At 36.5% G+C, this 19585-nt stretch overlaps 1 protein-coding gene across 1 annotated transcript in view; it reads right to left on the reverse strand.

The window, feature by feature from the left end:
* The window catches only part of piezo2a (piezo-type mechanosensitive ion channel component 2a), a 144509-nt gene that overhangs the window by 28720 nt on the left and 96204 nt on the right, over positions 1 to 19585 (reverse strand). The window contains exons 8-28 of the mRNA XM_065294788.2: positions 18222 to 18390; positions 17982 to 18113; positions 17523 to 17558; positions 17230 to 17356; positions 15689 to 15840; positions 15144 to 15374; positions 13365 to 13479; positions 13046 to 13239; positions 12775 to 12923; positions 12355 to 12528; positions 10826 to 11034; positions 8916 to 9076; positions 7108 to 7284; positions 6901 to 7023; positions 5633 to 5833; positions 4799 to 5003; positions 4540 to 4641; positions 4241 to 4406; positions 1818 to 2061; positions 1377 to 1473; positions 933 to 1098 (exon numbers count right to left, since the gene is read on the reverse strand). Of these exons, the coding sequence (XP_065150860.2) occupies positions 933 to 1098; positions 1377 to 1473; positions 1818 to 2061; positions 4241 to 4406; positions 4540 to 4641; positions 4799 to 5003; positions 5633 to 5833; positions 6901 to 7023; positions 7108 to 7284; positions 8916 to 9076; positions 10826 to 11034; positions 12355 to 12528; positions 12775 to 12923; positions 13046 to 13239; positions 13365 to 13479; positions 15144 to 15374; positions 15689 to 15840; positions 17230 to 17356; positions 17523 to 17558; positions 17982 to 18113; positions 18222 to 18390 (3330 nt within the window). The remainder of the gene's footprint in view (positions 1 to 932; positions 1099 to 1376; positions 1474 to 1817; positions 2062 to 4240; positions 4407 to 4539; positions 4642 to 4798; positions 5004 to 5632; positions 5834 to 6900; positions 7024 to 7107; positions 7285 to 8915; positions 9077 to 10825; positions 11035 to 12354; positions 12529 to 12774; positions 12924 to 13045; positions 13240 to 13364; positions 13480 to 15143; positions 15375 to 15688; positions 15841 to 17229; positions 17357 to 17522; positions 17559 to 17981; positions 18114 to 18221; positions 18391 to 19585) is intronic.

Genomic DNA, 19585 nt, shown 5'->3' on the forward strand with positions numbered 1-19585 from the left:
GATTAGTAAAGTAAAATAAAATAAAATAAAATAAACTTTTGTTTAAATTTAGCTTAAATAAATTGATTGCAACCAATTACCTTAAAAAATTTAATAAATTGAATGAATATTTTTTTCAGTGAAATAGCGGTGCTTGCTATCATTTATCAACTATCTTCTTGTGTGTTCATCAGAAAAAAGAAATTCATACAGGTTTAAAACAGCATGAAGATGACAAAATGATGACAGATTATTATTTGGGTGAACTATTCCTTTAAGCATATGTAGCTCTATAATGCAGTAAACATTTTAGACATTACATCTTCATTATTTTGCATGTTTAAGTCAGCAAAAATACTTCCAGGTACATTCATCACACTGAAAATGAAAAGTGCAGTGCATTGTGGGATTGTCCACACACAAGATTTGCATCACCACACATAACCAAACCCAACATGTATCCACCTGTATCCAAAAAACATTTTATATGACTTCTCCAAAGAATGAAGAATTTATTTAAATGACAAACATTATCTTACAATTTACCCACTAAAGCAGGGATGAGCAACTTCGGTCCTGGAGGGCCGGTGTCCTGCAGAGTTTAGCTCCAACCATAATTAAACACACCTGAAGCAGCCAATTAAGGTCTTACTAGGCATACTAGAACATTTTAGGCAGGTGTGCTGAGGCAAGTTGGAGCTAAACTCTGCAGGACTCCGGCCCTCCAGGAAGTTGTCCAACCCTGCACTAAAGCTACCTGCATGCTAAACTTCAACTATAAAACTGTAAGCATTCATTATTTTTCACAAATTGAGTCAAAATGAGTAATCGAGAGCCACAGATGCTGTCCACACACATTAGGATAATAAGTAAAAAGCCACCACTTCCGTTAAGTGACTATATCCACTAAATGAAACCTGAACACCAATTATACAGAGGATGTGTGTGTGTACCTTGAGGCGAGGACCTGAGAACTGCGGATGTCGGCCACCACATGCAGGAAGTAGTAGCTCATGAAGACTCGCCGCTGCAGAAGCAGGGAGGCAAAACAGATGCTGTCCCAGATTATACCGGCCTCATCACTCGGCAGCTCGCACTGTTTATTCGCTGGCTGCTCCGCTGTACATACAATAAGGCGAGAGAAACCATTCAGAGTTTTATTGATATTAAATAGGGGTGAGCGATGCACAAACTAACACGAGGTAACAATTTAGTTTGTGCATAAAATTGTAAAATTTTTTGAGTTAATTCAACTTAAAATTATTAGTTGACACCAATTTTTGACACAAACTTTTTTGTGCTAAGTAATATTATTTAAGTTGAATTTTTTACAGTGTACCCTTTTGTAAAACTTCTTTTTTTCTATTATTTAACGAGAACATGATAGCATAACTTACGTTTTGAATATCCTTTTATAGTGCAAGCCAGACTGAACAACTGGATCAGCCAACAGTGATTGACCACCAATGCTTTTATATATCCACAGGCAGCTATCTGAGATCCAAGAGAACAAAAATCACAATGACATTTCATTAAAAATTACAACAATTACATTTTAATCTTGGACAGCTCACGTTTTGAAGACCCTCTTTAAATAACTATGTAATAGTTTGTTAATGAGAAATAGTCCAGATAGTCCATAGTGTTTTGAGTAAGCGTGTATGTATGTAATTACTTCACACCATGTGAATGCAGACCCACAAAAATGTAGAGCGCTATGAACACAGTAGGACCTCACACGTAATGTTGTCAGCCTTTAGCTCTTCATGTAACAACACGTTTAAATTATAAATTGAATTAGTATCTGTTATATTATCACTTAGTGGTGCTACACTTACTGAGAGAATGTTTTTCATGGTTATTACAAAAACGTTGTATGCGATCAGGAAGTCCCAGTAGCGAAGGATGCTTTTGATTGGCTTCAGTAACAGCTGGCCCCCAAATAGCAGGAAGTAAAAGCATGCGACCAGGTAGCCCATACAGAAGATGCTGATGCGTGTGGTGCCCGTGATGAAGATGATGGTCAGGACAAACCAGAACAGATAGCTGAACATGATAACCTTCAGCATATCCAGATATGACCTGCAAAGATAACAAAAAATGAGTTGCATTTTTAAACAATGTTGCTATTTTTCCCTTTAGAAAATATTTACATAAAAGTAGGATTAAAAACTTTGTGTAAAAACTTTTTTCATGATAAGGCGGACATTTGCATAGAATTACCCAGCTATTAGTACTTTAAAAGGCTTAACATACATACTGTATTATTTCTCTTAATGTCTATTTCTATTACGGCCATGAAACTTTAAAGGGGACATAACATGAAAATCTGAGTTTTTCCATGTTTAAGTGTTGTAAGTGGGTTCCCCTTATGATGTCAGAAGCAGATAATACCACCCCTTAACTCTTTCCCCGCCAGCAGTTTTTAAAAAAGTTGCCAGCCAGCGCCAGCATTTTTCATGATTTTCACAAAAGTTTAATGCCTTCCGGAAAATGTTCTTCTTTAATATATAAACAAGCAATATATCAGATGAAAGAACAGACCCTCTGCTTTCAAACAAAAAAAAACGTTTCATCCTACCTTCATTAGTTCTCTTGTAATCACCTCTCAAACATCGGTAGGTTTCTTCAAAAACACCCAATTTTGATCAAAAAGCTGAGATAATTCAATTTTTGCGAAGGACTTTTGATAAAGATCAGATGCAGAGCGATCTTTAAAACATACACGGAGTTCTTTCTCTTTCACATGAGGCGCTACTTCCGGGTTGTATAAGTTGCCTGGTGGATAATAGCGGTATTGCGGAAAGACGGAAAATTGTGAAAGACGGGGAAGCGTTTTCTCTTAATTGACGAGATATCTCGTCAATGGCGGTGAAAGAGTTAATCTGCACTATCCAACCACTGCACTGCCATTTAGTTCAGAGATCAGCTAATTTCCCCACCAGCATTTTTTTAAAAGTTGCCAAACAGCTGCTTGCCCTAGGGCGATACTTCCAGGTTTATACGTTGCAGAAGAGCACCACCTGGTAGATAACAGCGGTATTGCGGAAAGACGGAAATACTTGTCATTGGCAGGGAAGCGTTTTTTTTTCTTAACCTACGAGTTAACTCGTCAATGGTGGGGAAAGAGTTAAAAGGACACACCCAAAAACGGCACATTTTTGATCACACCTACAAAGTGGAAATGCTGTAATAAATTATCTATATTGTATTTTGAGCTAAAACTTCACATACGTACTCTGGGGACATCTTATAAAAACGGTCTTGTGAAATGTCCCCTTTAGGAATGAGGTGGGAAAATACAGCTTCTTAAAAGTCATCCAGAAAAAATGCAAAATACTCAAATTAAGGAAAGACCCGTATCACGTCAACTGGTCATTTGTATTTATTGGAATGTGTAGTGACGAGAAACCAAACCCTTGAGAAAATAAGTTCAATGTGTATAGACGTGGAAAACTGACCACATGTGCTTACAAAACTTGATGTGATCAAAGCAGTAGACATAAAGTCATTAAGAGTAAAAATTCCCAAATAGCTTCATCATTATCATCATTTCTAAGTGTTTTAACTGGCTAAAAGCTGCAGAAGAGGTGTAGGGTCTGAGACTGATGAATGACCTGCCCTGAGATAAATGCTCCTGCCCTGATCTCGTATCAGCACTTATTTTCTGAATTTCAATTTACCGTAACAAGCAAAGGAAGCTCAGCTGATCCTAGAACCACAAATTTAAGATTTAAATGTAGTTATAATGGAGGTGTATTTAAACAGATGAGTCTCTATTCTACACTGTATTGAATTATAGTAGATGTAATCAGAGAACAGACTAAATGAAAGTTGAAGGATGTTTATACATTCTTCAGTTGATTAAAATGACATTGCAGAAAAAGCACAAAGCATACAAATAAAGGATGATATTACTGCATTTGAATAGGCATTTACTCATCAGAACAAAATACATGCACGTCTAAAATTACATATAATGGTTTCAGGGGGAATTTTAAGTGTTGCAATGAAAATCAAAAATGCAGAACCTAAAAAGAGATTCAAGGTAAATAAAAGTAGGCTTCCTTTGGTACCAATATGCACAAAATCCTTTTCTCCCTTTGGTGTGTCACACCTTTCGAGTTTGGTGTATTTTTACAAATAAAGACCATATATGCCTTTTCTTACACCTGTCTTTATACAGTGATGATATTGGTGCTTCTCTATCACCTGTATTTGTTTGTATGTGTCAGATGAAGGTCATATGCCAAGGGCTCACCTGCAATGAATAAAATCAGGCACAGGGTTGTGCTGGCTGAAGGAGGCGGCGTCCAGGTCTCGACAGATTTCTGTGTTATCACCTGCCAACAGCTGCACGGCCGTCACGCTCTCCTCCTCGAACACACGCCGCTGCAGCGACGCGCACAGCAACAGCATGAAGTCATCTATGGGGAAAAGAGACGAAAGTAGACTCAGTCGCAAAGTGGGGAATTAAAACCCTTTTTTGTTTGCATTTCATTAATATGCATTTGACTATTTGCTACATGCTGTGTTGGCACTGAACACATCATTACTCACAGAGGAGAAATAGGGGGTTAGGTTTGGTGTGGAAGTCGGGAAAGTAGAGCCACTTGATGACGTTGGAATCCATGCTGGAGGATGGGCGTCTCCATGGATAGTCTGAACCACAGAAGGCAAATAACTTGGCAACTATGGCGCGGTTTAGAGGTCTGATGGTTACCACCACTGATTTACTGTTGGTCGATTGGTTAACAACCATAAAGCATTCATTTGTAGACTGTTATTGATGGCCAGATTGGAGGCCTGTGGCGCTTACCTGTACAGGCTGCAGGTGGGATGCCAATGCACATCAGGTACTGGAAGGCCAGCATGCAGGCCAGGAAGCAGCAGTATTTAGGCCAGACGTGGGCAATGGCTTTTCTTCTACGTTGATACATCACTGCAATCAGCCCAAACGCATGCAGCATGGCATAGAAATCCATCCGCTGGCCAACTACGTTCACCACTAAAAGAAAACACGTCTGGAGGAGATAGAAACAAACAGGCATGGATAAGTACCTTTGGTAATGTCACTATGTAAAAATTAAAGTTAAACAATATGTAAGAGACAGTACAAGTGGGAATATTATGAGACAGAAATTGCATGATGTAAACAGTTCCCTTAAAGTTGACAGGGACCATGTAAAGCACGTTCAAGGATCACGTCTTACCTTGGTCATAAAACAGCATTTCTGTTAAACATGATCCAACAAACATGATCTAAAGCTTATCCTTAAACCCTATTAACTATTCCTGAAATGACAAGTGGTTAGGGATCTAGACACAGACTATAACTATAGATGGATAATGTAGGTTTGGTGCTGGTCATAACCAGTTACGTTAGATAACAAGCAAAAATTCCTGGTTAGGGTCTTACAATAATGCTGGTCAAACATGTAAAGCTTGCTTGTTAAGTGAGTTATGAACCTCAAAGGAACACCAGCATATGTTGGTGACCAGCAATGCATTTTTTTCAAAACCTGAAATCTAATTGGCCAATAGGGATATCGTTTCAGGACATACATTTACAAATTTATCCTACTTGGTAAATCCTCCAAAAGTGTGACACAGTTCACTGTAACATTTCAAATTCAGACATTAATAGTAATACCTCGAGGCCAAACTTGTAGAAGAAGTAGTTGATGAAATATTTGGCGCAATTGAAGATGCCATCATCGAGATGTTGGCGTGTGATATTGTGGAAAATGGTTCTTGTGACCGGAGGGGTCAGGTTGCTTTTCATACGGTAGAAATCTTGGTGACGGTAAATTGTCACTTCAAAAGCCAAGAGGGCCAACATCAACAAGTTATTCTGTGAAGGAAAACAAATAAACATGAATGAAATTCAAATAAAGATCATACCGTATTTTCCGGACTATAAGTCGCTCCGGAGTATAAGTCGCATCAGTCAAAAAATGTGTCATGTAGAGGAAAAAATCATATATAAGTCGCACTGGACTATAAGTCGCACTTATTTAGAAAATTATTATTCTTTTGGGGGGCATTTTGTTAGTTAAGTCTTTCTCCGTTGTATGTAAGTTAATGTTTTAGTTAACAGTTTTTTTTTCAGGGGTAGGCTACAGGAGCAACATATAGCGCCCTCTCATGGCTGTAGACAGGGAGTGCGTTTACATGCACAGAATAAGCGGATAACTAAAAAATCAGCTTATTACAGAAAACTGTTTTCATGCGTTTACATGCAAATCAATAAACCGGCTAGGCAGACAACTGCATTTACATGGGACTTGAAGAATTATCAGTTTTCTCGCAGGCAGTGACGTCACCACCTATAGTACACAATAGTCGATCAAAAAGCCGATGGCATATCTGTCTTAAGCTGTACTGTTGTATCTCTCCTCGTGTCTGCAGAACCTGTAAATGTAACATGAGGTTTTATTTTCACAGTTTCTCTACCAACTGCTTTAGTCGAGCGGAGACTTTTATGCGTTACTTTCCGCTTACTTCCGCGTGTGACATTTATCTTTCATACGCACATGGACAAAACCATGAGAAAGCCGGTTAAGGTGTTTACATGCCACGCGAAATCGGCGTAATGAGCAAAAAATACCTGTGCCAATTGGTTTTTGCTTACGCTGTTTATTGGCTTTCCCCGATTAAAGAAAACCGCTTTACGCGTTTACATGACCCCATGTGTTATCAGTTTATTAAGCATAATTGGCGTAAGACTGTGCATGTAAACGCACTCAGTTATGTTTTCTTTTGGTTTATGTTAGTCAGTATGAATTAATTTTGACATATAAGTCGCACCTGACTATAAGTCGCAGGACCAGCCAAACTATGAAAAAAAGTGCGACTTAGAGTCCGGAAAATACGGTATATATATTTATTTATTGATGAATGTGTACATAAGCGTCTCACCCTAAGATTCTCCAACAATGGAGAGAACTTCCTGAGGCCGATCCAGTTAGCTGGGTCCACTGGGCCGCTGTATAGAAGAGACTTGGCCATGTACAGCCTCTGAGCATCTGTGTAGTTATCCGGCTTGAGGAGAGAGATAAAAAACAAATGTAAATGTTTATTCTGAGCATGTATTAATGCGTGTAGATGGACATCTGAGTGTCTTACCATAGTGCAGTTTTTTGAGTATGTGGAAGGGTTAATGGAAGTGAGCTGGTAGAGCATTTTACAGACGATGATAACACAGGTCCAGACAGTGCACACGCTGGACGCCAGAGGTCTGAACTGACTGAAAGGAAGAGCGAAGGCCCAGCTCACCAGGAACACATAATTAAATAGAGATACCTGAGAATGACAGAGGATGGGATACATTTGATGGGACTGACCTGATTTACAATATTCTCACATTTATAATATGTTATGAATCGAAAAACTCTAGCAAACTTCATGCTAGCAAAGTTAATGGGCTTAAGGTAGTCAGTCTGGCTTTTGGGACATGGGAGGAGGTTTTTCAGGTCCAAGATAAACCGCTTGACCATGATGATCAAGCATGCTAAAATCAAGATTCATCATTTAAAGGGGTCATATGAAGTTGCTAAAAAGAACATTATTTTGTCTATTTGGTGTAATGCAATGTGTTTACACACAGTTTAAAGGATTAGTTAATTTTCTTTAAAAATCCAGATAAATTTACTCACCACCATGTCATCCAAAATGTTGATGTCTTTCTTTGTTCAGTCGAGAAGAAATTATGTTTTTTGAGGAAAACATTCCAGGATTTTTCTCATTTTAATGGACTATAATGGACACCAACACGTAACAGTTTTTATGCAGTTTAAAATGCCGTTTCAAAGGACTCTAAATGATCCCAAACGAGGCATAAGGGTCTTATCTAGCGAAACAATTGTCATTGGCAAGAAAAAATAAAAAGCATGCACTTTTAAACCACAACTCTCGTCTATCTCCGGCCATGTGACGCGCCAGCGCGACCTCACGTAATATGCCATCACGTCAAGAGGTCACGGATGACGTATGCGAAACTACGCCCCAGTGTTTACAAGTGTGGAAAAAGAGGACCGTTCCGACGATGTTGTATGTCGAATGATACTAATGAATGTCTTTGTGTCAGTTTATTGTTTAGAATGATCTGCAAATGTGCGTTTTATATATGTAACACGTGACCTTTCCACAGCATTATGCAATTAGGTGAGGTCGCGCTGGCTCGTCACACAGCCGGAGGAAGAAGAGAAGTTGTAGTTTAAAAGTGCATTTTTTATTTTTTTTGCCAAAAATGACAAGACCCCTATGCCTCATTTAAGATCATTTAGAGTCCTTTAAAGCTGCAATTTTAAATTGCATCAAAACTGTTAAGTGTTGGGGTCCATTAAAGTCCATTAAAATGAGAAAATCCTGGAATGTTTTCCTAAAAAAAATTATTATTTCTTCTCCACTGAACAAAGAAAGACATCAACATTTTGGATGACATGGTGGTGAGTAAATTATCTGGATTTTTTTTAAACACATTATTTTTTCACATACCGTTGTTCTTCTATGCCCTGCCAGCTATCCAGTGCGTTTTGAATGGGCGAATACTTCAAGTGTGTAATGTAAAAGTTATGCCTTCTTTCTTTGCGTATACATTTGGGCGGTGTTATGCAAATCTTTCCAGACATTAATGTAGATATGTGGGGGTGCGTTTGAATGAGGCGTTTTAGGAAGGTTGTGGATGAGCCTTCACTTTTAGTAAGAAAATCTCTTTGGGTTTAAAACTTTATTCTTTGCGACTTCACAGATCTTCTATATGCACAAACAGGTTTTAACAATCCAAATAAAAAGAAAACATGAAATCACATCATATGACCCCATCAGGACCATAAAGGACCAGCTTTGGCTAACTACTGTAAAAACCATGCTTATACCCTAAACAGGATTTTACAGCAAACATGTTCAGACTAAGACTTAGCTCTGTATCTCACCTCTTTGACTGAGACCCAGATGATATAGGATGATACAATTTTGATAATGTGAAGCTCCAGCAGCCACCAGATAAATAACTGAAGCTGCTGCACGTAATCCAGGAACTTGATGAAGAGCACCGTGAGACGATCTACCACCAGATGCCACTTATTCTTCAGATCTGCAGAAGACAAAACATACATGTTTCGGAAGGTTATGCTTCAAACACGATGCAATTATAAAAAAGGCCCTTAACTGCCTGAGACTTACAAAAAGTATGACTTAAAGGCGGAGTGCAACATTGCCTGGGTTGTGTATGTGTGGGGCGGTCTATCAAAAGAAGGTCTGGATTCTGTTGGTGTGGAGGCTTGTTTGTTAAGGTGCTTTCAAATGTCAACATTGGCTTTCAGAGATCATGCACACTGCCTTTAAATATAACTCCCATTCGCAATTGTGTTATGTATTATTATGCTGTATCATTGTTTAAATTAACCAATACCACGTTTTTTTAAGGATCCTAGAGTATAGTACCAACACTATATTGTGATGCAGTGCCATGCAGCCAAAATAATAAAATATAAAGGTGTGCTTGAGGGCCATTTAGTTGAATGCTAAATTTGACTATAATAGCATCCTTTAGCATGAGTTCTGTAATTATAATACAGTATATACAAGAGTTACACTAAGACTAAGATTACAAGACTAACATCTCTCTTTCCAGCAACGAGCACACATTGTCTAAAACGGACAGCCTTTTTTTCTGCACAAGACAGCTTAGTGACGTCTGCGTGTACAGAAATATCACATTCACATTCGATGTGTGGCAATCCAGAGAATGTAAAAAGGAGGTTTAGAAACAGATTTGTCTGTTTATTCAAGAAACAAGACCAAATGCAAAAAACCTATTTGTCAAAATTATGACACAGAAACGGTGATCTCCAAAACATCCAAAGATGGTTAGAATGATTTAATGATCTTCATAAAGTACAAGAGGTTGTTTAACAACAGTTTAGAAAACCAAAGTTTGACCTGTTGCGGTATGTGTAAGTCCACATCCAAAAACACAGCTGCTTTCTGGTAAATTACAGCTGTATGCATGAAACTCACTTTAAAATGATTATGGGTTCAATCGCCAAGGAACACAATGGATGATATAATGTGTCCGGTTTCTTTAAATGAAAATGACCTGGCTTTTGCAACATGTAAGTACAATTCTGCAATTTTACTTATATTTTTATGTACAGAAAGACAGAAATCAAATGCCCATTTCCTCTTCTGAAATCCGATGGGATGTTAAAATGATATACTGTAGTCTTTCTTGCAATCCAGTTACTATAAGCAGTCATTTAACACAACAGTGTGAAAGACAGAATAGTCACTCCTCCCTATGACAGACCGTAAGAAAGTTTACACATTCATCAAGTCTAGACATTTTTATTCTGGTCTGTTTACCTTGCTGGGTATGTCCTAGGCCAATAAAAGCTCCTTCCAGTTGTCTTGTTCCAATAATAGTAACCAATATAAAATCAAGATTTTTATAAGTGTGCTTTATTCAATACAGGATATAATTTTGTCCAGGTCTTTTATGCTGACATTTTATGTGCTTACATAGCATTTCTAATTTAGATCATTTAAACATAAGATTAATCCAGGACTAGGTTTTCTTATAGTAGGACATAAAAGTGTTTTTTACAAGCAAACCTTACAAAAAAATAAAAAAATACTGGTCTGCATCTTGAGACAAAACAATGGCATTGATATATTTTAAGATATTTAAGGTGTTTTCAAATTAGGACAGCTCAAACATGCATTTTAGTCTTGTACTAGGATAAGCCCTGTCCGGGAAACTACAGCTTGCCTCAACCAATCATGATGGTTGATTGGAAAAGAAAGGTGTGGAATGGAAAAAATGATCTGATAGTAAAAATACCTGATCCATGGTCTGGCACAGGACCTGGTTCCTGGCAGGAGCAACCTTCTGACATGAGGTTTGAGATCTTCTCCTCCTCGTTTTGCTTCACATCCTCTTCCTGTTTCTCCATGTCTACTCTCTCCTCGACCTCCTCCTCAATTATGGTGGTGTTGAATGAAGGTTTGACCATGGAGATATCTACCAGACTGCCATCTAGATGCACAAGCCTGATATAATTGACAAGATAACATGAGTCTAGTTTCATAAATCAAAACAAAAATGTAAAACAAACATCATTTATTTTGTATTGGGACCATAAAAAGGTATATTTTAATATAAGTAGCCTAATACTTAATTTATAATATTAAATTTACAGTACACTTAATGTAACTTATTTAATGCAGACTAAGGGCCCTATTTTAACGATCTAAGCGCATTGTCTAAAGCGCACAGTGCACAATCTAAATGGGTGTGTCTTATGGCACTTTTGCTAATTTAACGACGGGAAAATGGTTTGTGCGCCAAGCGCATGGTCTAAAAGGGTTGTTCCTATTTTTGTAATGAGTAATGGGAGTATTTTGGGCGTAACGTGCAAAAAAACAATGAGAGACTCATCTCTCACCCCCTTTAAAAGCCAGTTGCGCTGGCGCCATGCCTAATCCCTATTTAGATGATGGAAATTGTAAACTGAAATCTAAGCGGAGAAAGAAGATCCCCAGTTTAAGATTGATATTAAAAAATGCGTTGTTTTCATTTGTATTGAAATTGTTATTTTTTTGGTATTAAAACCTGTAAAACCCATTTACTTTCAGTCATGGAAGTAAAAATAGCAGGCTTTTAATTGCTGTAAATGTATGGACAGCCTACATGATGTGTAATCTGAAATAATAATTTACAAATGCAAGAAAAGGTTTGTACTCTAAAAATACTTTATTTGGTACAAAAAGTAGATAAAGATTTACAAACGTGTGGAGAGCTTAAACGTTTAAGCACTCGGACAGCGTCATGAGTTTTTTGAAAAGCATAAAGGTTTTAATCTCATCATATCCACAGGTACAAAGTCATCATATACAATAAATCCATGGGGTAGCATTTAAAAAACATTTAAAAATAGATGCAATATTTGGATTTGTTTAAAGCAAAACATACAGGTGAAGCAGCTCTTTACGCCTTCTAACGTCTCATAATCGATCCTCATTTATGTCAAAGAGATTCAATAATATTCTTTTACAATTTAATCCTTTAATTTTTCATATTTAAAAACAGTTGTGTGCTGCTGCGCATACATGTGTGTGATAAGCAAATGCGCATTGTCGCCCCGTTTGTAGGCGAAAAATTACTAACGCGGTCATTATATAACAAAAACAGTATTGCGCCATTGACTTTAGACTTTAGAGCAGGTTTTTGTTGGTCAATGGCGTAGTCTATTTTAGTTGCCTCAAAATAGCAACACGCCAACAATGCGCCTGAACAGGTGTATTGCGCCGGGTGTATGATAGGGCCCAAAGTGTGATATGACATAATTGTGTCCATAACCACCTCCGTACCTGGAGATGGTGCTCTTCTGTTTGTCGGCCACAGATTTGATGTCGGTGAGCTGTAGGAAGCGCTCGTGAAAGTAGTGCAGATGCAAGATACAGACCAGCAGGAAAGATGTGGGAATGAAGATCCGTGTAAACAGAGCAGGAACTGAGAATTTCTCCAGACCAAGATCTCCTAGCCTGCACACGATTATACAACGGGTTGACTTCACAAATCACAACTATTTTTATTATAAACCTAAATATAAACTATTGCATATCGATAACAAAACCTCTTGTGAGTCGCTTAAAGTCACAATGGAAATGAAATTAAAAACTGTTTTTATACAGTGGCAATTTTTACTTCACAAAATAATAAGGCAATCACTACTTCCATTTCATTATGACTTTAAAAATGATATTAAGGACTGCTTAAAACATTCATACTTTTCTCTGCTCATTCCAGTCATGTTTGACCACACTTGTATGGAGGAATCAAACTGGAAGGTGTACACCAGTATCAGCACCAGCATGGTGTACACCACCACTGACATCCAGAAATACTTCAACATCCACCTCCACCTCTCATAGTGCAACTGTAAACAGAGTCATACAATACATTAAATGTTTGGCAGACAAATCAAATAACAAACAAGCTATATATATATATATAGTCAGTTTCAGACCACATGCTATCAAAGAAAACAACAGCACAAACCTGATAAAGTGCCACACAAAAGAGAAACATCATCATGTATATGATCTTGTACATGACAGTGCGTCCCTCAAAGCTGACGAAGAAGAACATGCCACCACAGATGTAGATCCAGTATTTATTTAGCATGGCCATGACTGTACTGGCCAAGACATCCATCATCTCTCTGTGACCTCCTGCCTCATCCTCCAACTCCTCTACAACACACATGCAGGAACACATTATGAGATGTTATTAGAAGGATAATGGAGAAATAATAACGGTGGGATTTCATGGGTGGGAAACATAATTATGTTTCTGTATGAATGAATAGATGTCTCACCGTTTATGTGTCCCTCCACTTTGACATCAGACAGCTGGCTGTCATCTGTCTGTCTCTCTTTTCTTTCTGTTAAAGCCTGTCTCAGCAACAACCAAAAACTGAGGAGACACAGGACCTACACAAACACAAGATCATAAAAAACAGTAATGTTGTACTAGTATAAAAAGTAATATTTCAAGTTTAAACATGCTTGCTTTAGTCAATATGATAGTCATTAAGTAAATAAGCCATGAGAGGGTGTGTATTACAGGGTTTTTACCACTGTTACCCTCATACTGTACATGTCACAATTTCTATGATGAGGTGGTACCCTGAAAGGTACCTTTATGGGCATACAACATATTGAAATGTTTTACATTTTTGGGTACAATATTATTCCCTAAGGACCTATTGTGTACATTAAGGAATTTTGAAAAAAAATAAAAAATGTTGTACCAATTGTTTAAGGGGTTAAAACTGTAAATTGTACCTTTAAGGGAACACAATAGATCCTTAAGGTACAGTAATGTACCCGAAAAGGTACAAAATTGCATAATGCTATACAGAAAAGGTATAAAAACCTTTTTTTCTGACAGTGTAAACACAATAAAAATCACTTAAGGCACGATCTCAAGTGACTTATAGCAAACATATTGCTCTGTTAAAAGGGAAAAGTTGAAAAAATTACTTTAATAACACCTAAATGGTGAACATTTTAAGTTGAAAAAAAAAAAAAAATTTTTTAGGTGTTACCAATTTAGGTATTTTATATATTTATATTTATATTTAGTGCTGGGCATAGATTAATCTCATACAAAATAAAAGTAATTTTTTTATAAGTTTGCGCAGTGTGTAAAAATATTATGTATATTTAAACACACAGACACACACACACACACACACACACACACACACACACACATATATTATATATATATATATATATATATATATATATATATATATATATATATATATATATATATATATATATATATATATATATATATATATATATATTATATATATATATATATATATATATATATATATATATATATATATATATATATATATATATATATATATACACATTTAAGAAATGTTTTATTTATATATCTTTTTTAATTTATATATTATATAGAATATATAAAAATATAAATAAATATACTTACACATGTAAATGTTTCTAAAAAAAACATGAATGTGTGTGTGTATTTATATATACATAATAACTAGCACAAACTCATATGTTATGCAAAAAATACTTTTATTTTGTATGAAATTAATCTAGATTAATCTATGCCCAGCACTATATATATATATATATATATATATATATATATATATATATATATATATATATATATATATATATATATATATATATATATATATATATATATATATATATATATATATATATATATATATATATATATATATATATACACAGCACTCATATATTATTCAAAAATTACTTTTATTTTGTATGAGATTAATGGTGAGAAATCTATGCCTGCACTCATTTATATTTGTATTTATATATTTTAAGATGATCCAACTTTTCTCTTTTTATAATCTGGATTTAACAAGATTTAGCACTCATTACTATGAATAGGTGACAATACAATGCTTGATATGGCCACAACTTCAAACATCTTGGCTTATCCAATCATATGTGACCCATGCTGGTAAAATAAAAAACAATTTAAAAAACATTTTACAGCCATACTGTACTAGTATAAAAAAGACACAAATACATTGACACACACACTGTAGGGCTAACAGCAGTCTTACTTTAGAGCCCAGTTCTCGGAAGGGCACCTCTTTCTTTAGAAACAGCCCAGGAACTGGATGAAGTGATTCAAAGCTCCAGATATATTGCAGGATAATGAGCAGGTCACCGTAAAACACCATGAATGGAGAGGTGATCATGGCGTATTTTCTGCGGTCCCTCACCATCCACAAAGTGCACGACCAGATGAGAAAGACAAAGGTCAGCCAGCTCACGTAAGTGATACTCCACGCCTGGAAGAATGATCAGGAAATATAGATAAAACATGTTACCTACATACTTTTTAACAATGCATACGAAAGTCATGACCCCATTTTGATCTTCAGAATGGGTCCATAATGAGCTCAGCTGCTCCGATCATATCACATACTTAGATTACACCACAGAGATTGTGAGTCACCAGTCGATGACCTCTGTTCTGCATGAACCCAACCAGAAGGTTTCTGCATGTACATTTCTATTCAGATCTGTCATGGGTAATAACCAAATTGGCCACAACCCTCAAAATTGGGTCCTTAGTGAGTGTGAACTTTTGAACAGGACTCACCATCATGGCGATAAGAGCGCAGATGTAGCTCTGCTTCATGATGAATCTGAAGGCCTTCACTGCTGAGTTCACACGGACGACGGCGAATGGATTAGGGACCTCAGAAAGCTCAACGTACGCAGATTCGATCTTGTAAACACCGCCGTCCATTTCTGAAAAATAACCAAGTTTTTTTAAGAAAAAGAAGGGGGGTTAGCCTGCAAATGTTAGTGTCGGATCATGTGAATCATCTAATAGAGTCGTCCTTCAACATGAATGGAGGTCTATGTTGCTTTGGTAAATCTGGAACTGCTTTTCCAAGAAATGAGGAAGAAACTTTCCGAAATGTTTAGGAAATGTATAGGGAATAAGGTAAAGGTTTTTATGGGAATACATATCAGGAGCAAGCATATTACATGTTTGTAACACAGCAAAAATCCTTACTTTTGTCTTCCAGTAAAAATATATATAAAAAACATACAACAACGACTTTATGATTTTAAGATTGAATGCCCTAATGCAGCATTTTTCTTTTATTAAAAAAAAAACATCTCGCTACAGTTTGTCCAACCCTGTATCACGAAATGATGTATAGTCACGTAAATTTGTGAGTCTTATGCTTTTTGTTTACGTGTCACTGTCAGGTATTTTTTACTCAACAGTTTTGTCCTATTTTCAAACCATTGTGGCTTCGGCTTAGGGTTAGATTTGGTGTTTGCGTTAGGATGTCACTTTAAGTATTGGTTTTTACCTTTTTTCATGATTTTTTTTATATTTTATGATTTTTAAACCATTGTCGCTTGGCATTAGGGTTAAGGGGGTTTCACACCGAATGCGCAGTTCAGTGCCGCGTCCCGTCGAGTCGCGTCTAGGACAACTCGGAGGTATCGTAAACCGGAAGTGCACATTAAATAGCGCGAGCTTCATCAGATAGCATCTACTTCAAAATGCAAAATATACGTTAGCAGCCAATGTTAATCGTTAATGATTTGGGACAAATATGATGTTATTTAATGTTAAACTATGTGAGTGGCGCGACAGGGATTTGAGCAAGTTCCTGAGTCGTAGCTGGGCGGCGCAGACAGGCGCCACCTGTCGGCGTCGGTGTGCGTATACTCATAGAAAACAATGTGTTCGATTTTTTTAGAACTGCGCGGCACTGCGCGACGCTGAGCTGCGCATCCGGTGTGCGACCCCCTTTAGAGTTGGTTTTCGGTAAGGATGCCGTTTTATGTAAATCTAACCCTAAACTGAAGCGACAATGGTAAGAAAATAGGACTAAACAGTTGAGTAACTAATACGTGACAGTGACACAGAAATGGGTGACATGTTCACGCAAACAGGCGGAAAACAGTGTCACGCATAAGACAATACGTGACTATAGGTACATCATTTCGTGATACTGGGTTGGTTTGTCAGTGGGGCAATAAACTATATTATTATTTTTTATTAAATTTTGCATATCAAGTAAATTTAAGTAGTTTATATATCTCTACTGAAAAACAAGACAATACTGATTATTTTGTTGCAGAGCATTTGGTCATGAGAAGAAGCTGACATACGTGGATCAGACTCTGGTTGGTCTGGTTTATAATGTGGGGTTGAGTAAAGCTCCATAGACTTTGGGCCGTTTTCATGAGGAACCGATGTGAAGTCCAGAGAGGCTCCATTGGATGTTATGATCAATACCTGAGACAGAGAGTACATTGTGCATTATATCGATACACCTCTGAAGCTCAGTTATGTAATGATATTTATATTGATTTCATTACTGAGAGGTTCAAGTATTTATCTATGGTTATTCAGTTTGCTTAACTCAGTGGATGATGCTCAGTAATTAATGTGAAACACAAACCTCAGGTGAGCTGTAGCTGTCTTGTGTGCGGAACAACTGTATAAATGCAAAATAGGAGGAAAGTATGACTTTATGTTGTAAAGGTAAAAAACAAGCAATAGCAAATGACATTGAATACAGCTGCCTAAAGAAATGTTAGTTTGAAAAGTGGAAAAGTTTAAAACTCAACATTTATGCAGTTTTTAAATAAATATTCTTTATCTAATTGGTAACAATTGTATCATCAATGCATAGTTTGTTTTAATTTTCATTAATCAACTTAATTAATATTTTCTTCTGACATTATTTTCTTCTTATTTTTTATTTACTAAAAATATAATAGGCTACAATTTACATTGACATTTCATGAATCTATCCTTAAAGTAATTGATATATATATATTTCGAAAGTAATAAGTGGTAATAATTAAAGACTGAAGTCTTGCATAAAACAGCAGTATGTGTTTAGTAAGAAACGTACATTTCTCTCATCTGTGTGGTAGCGTGCCATTCTCCACAGCTGTCTCTTCTTTTCCGCTGTATACACTACAGCATTGCTTTCAGGAGATTCTGGGTCCTCTCGTCCCTCAGGTTCCCCCTCTTTCTCTTTAACCTGCAGACCAGGCACAGTTTAAAATGTGTTAGAGTTTCGATTTCATGCTGATTTGTTTCTTATTTGTATTTCTTTAGATGTGCACAATAAATCACAATACAATCTGACCATGTCCTCTGACTCCTGCAGCCAAAGTCGGATGAGTGTGGCCAATGTGTAATACAGCACCAAGAGCATGATGGGATTGACAAAGTGGTGCCACGCCAGATTAGGGTTCACTTTGAACATCCAGGTGTGAGAACAGTCGGTCAAAACCACCGGAGATATGCCAAATAAACTAAAATAGAGAAAAATATGATTTATTTATGGCAACGCTGTACATGATACTCTAAAATACATCAAAGTACATATTTTTTGTAAGTCAAACAATACCAGAAAATTATTTTAAATGGATCAAATATGAATTACACTGTTAGAAAAATGGTCAGTATCCTTTAAAATGTACTTATATCGACCATTAGGTACAGATATGTGTACATTTGGCACCAATATGTACCTTTGAGATACTAATATGTATCTTTCAGGTACTAATAAGCTCTCTTAGTTACCGATATGTACCTCTATGTACTAACTTGTTATGTGCAAAGATATACTTTTTGAAAGGGTACTGCCCCAGTGACAACTTGGGTCCATATACAATTATCAACCAATCAAGATCGAGCTATTGAACATGACTGTAAATCAGCACAAAGAGAACAGCTGCTAATACACTCCAGATTTCACAATATTAAGTTTGTATTTCTTTTCCTATTTTATTTCAAACCAAAAGAAGAAAATTTAAATGTTACAGGGTATAAAACTAAAAGAAGTGGGATGAGATGAAAAACAGAAGTAAAGCCAAGAAAAAAAATTCTTATTTAATTTCAATTCTATAGCAAACATCATAACATAAGCAGATGTGTTTTAATATCGTCACTTATCACTGATGAAATCAATAAACAATGGCAACTTATAAACAGCCAGAACCCTACTGAGAACATATTAGGCGACCAACACATGCCCGTTGTATTTTATCCTCTCTTAGTTCAGTAACTAAAGTCACTGTAGTTTGCCAGAAGTTCATTTTGCAGCTAACTCACGGCATCTGCAGCCAAGCGGAGAATAAAGTCTGAATATTTTGCCTCAGAGTGTGAATCAACCAAAGGCAAAGCGTAACATCCAAGTCGCAATACCACAGCTGAAAATAACAAGTCTATGTGTAAAAATGTTGCTGAATAGAGCTGACATTATAATGTGGCCAATGCATAATAAACAGGAGGAGCAAAAGGTGACATGAGGACACACAGACCCATAAAGGATAAACACCAATGAGATCTCTACAAAACATCTAATTTTTTATCATAAACAATACTGAGATTAAATCATGATAAAATACAGACTTTAACCCAAATGTTTTTCTAAAAAGTCAGCAGGAAGACATTTGGTCACACTTTATTTTGATAGTCCACTTTAGACATTCTACTAACTATAAA

Source organism: Paramisgurnus dabryanus, chromosome 22, assembly GCF_030506205.2.
Source record: "Paramisgurnus dabryanus chromosome 22, PD_genome_1.1, whole genome shotgun sequence".
Lineage (NCBI taxonomy): Eukaryota > Metazoa > Chordata > Actinopteri > Cypriniformes > Cobitidae > Paramisgurnus > Paramisgurnus dabryanus.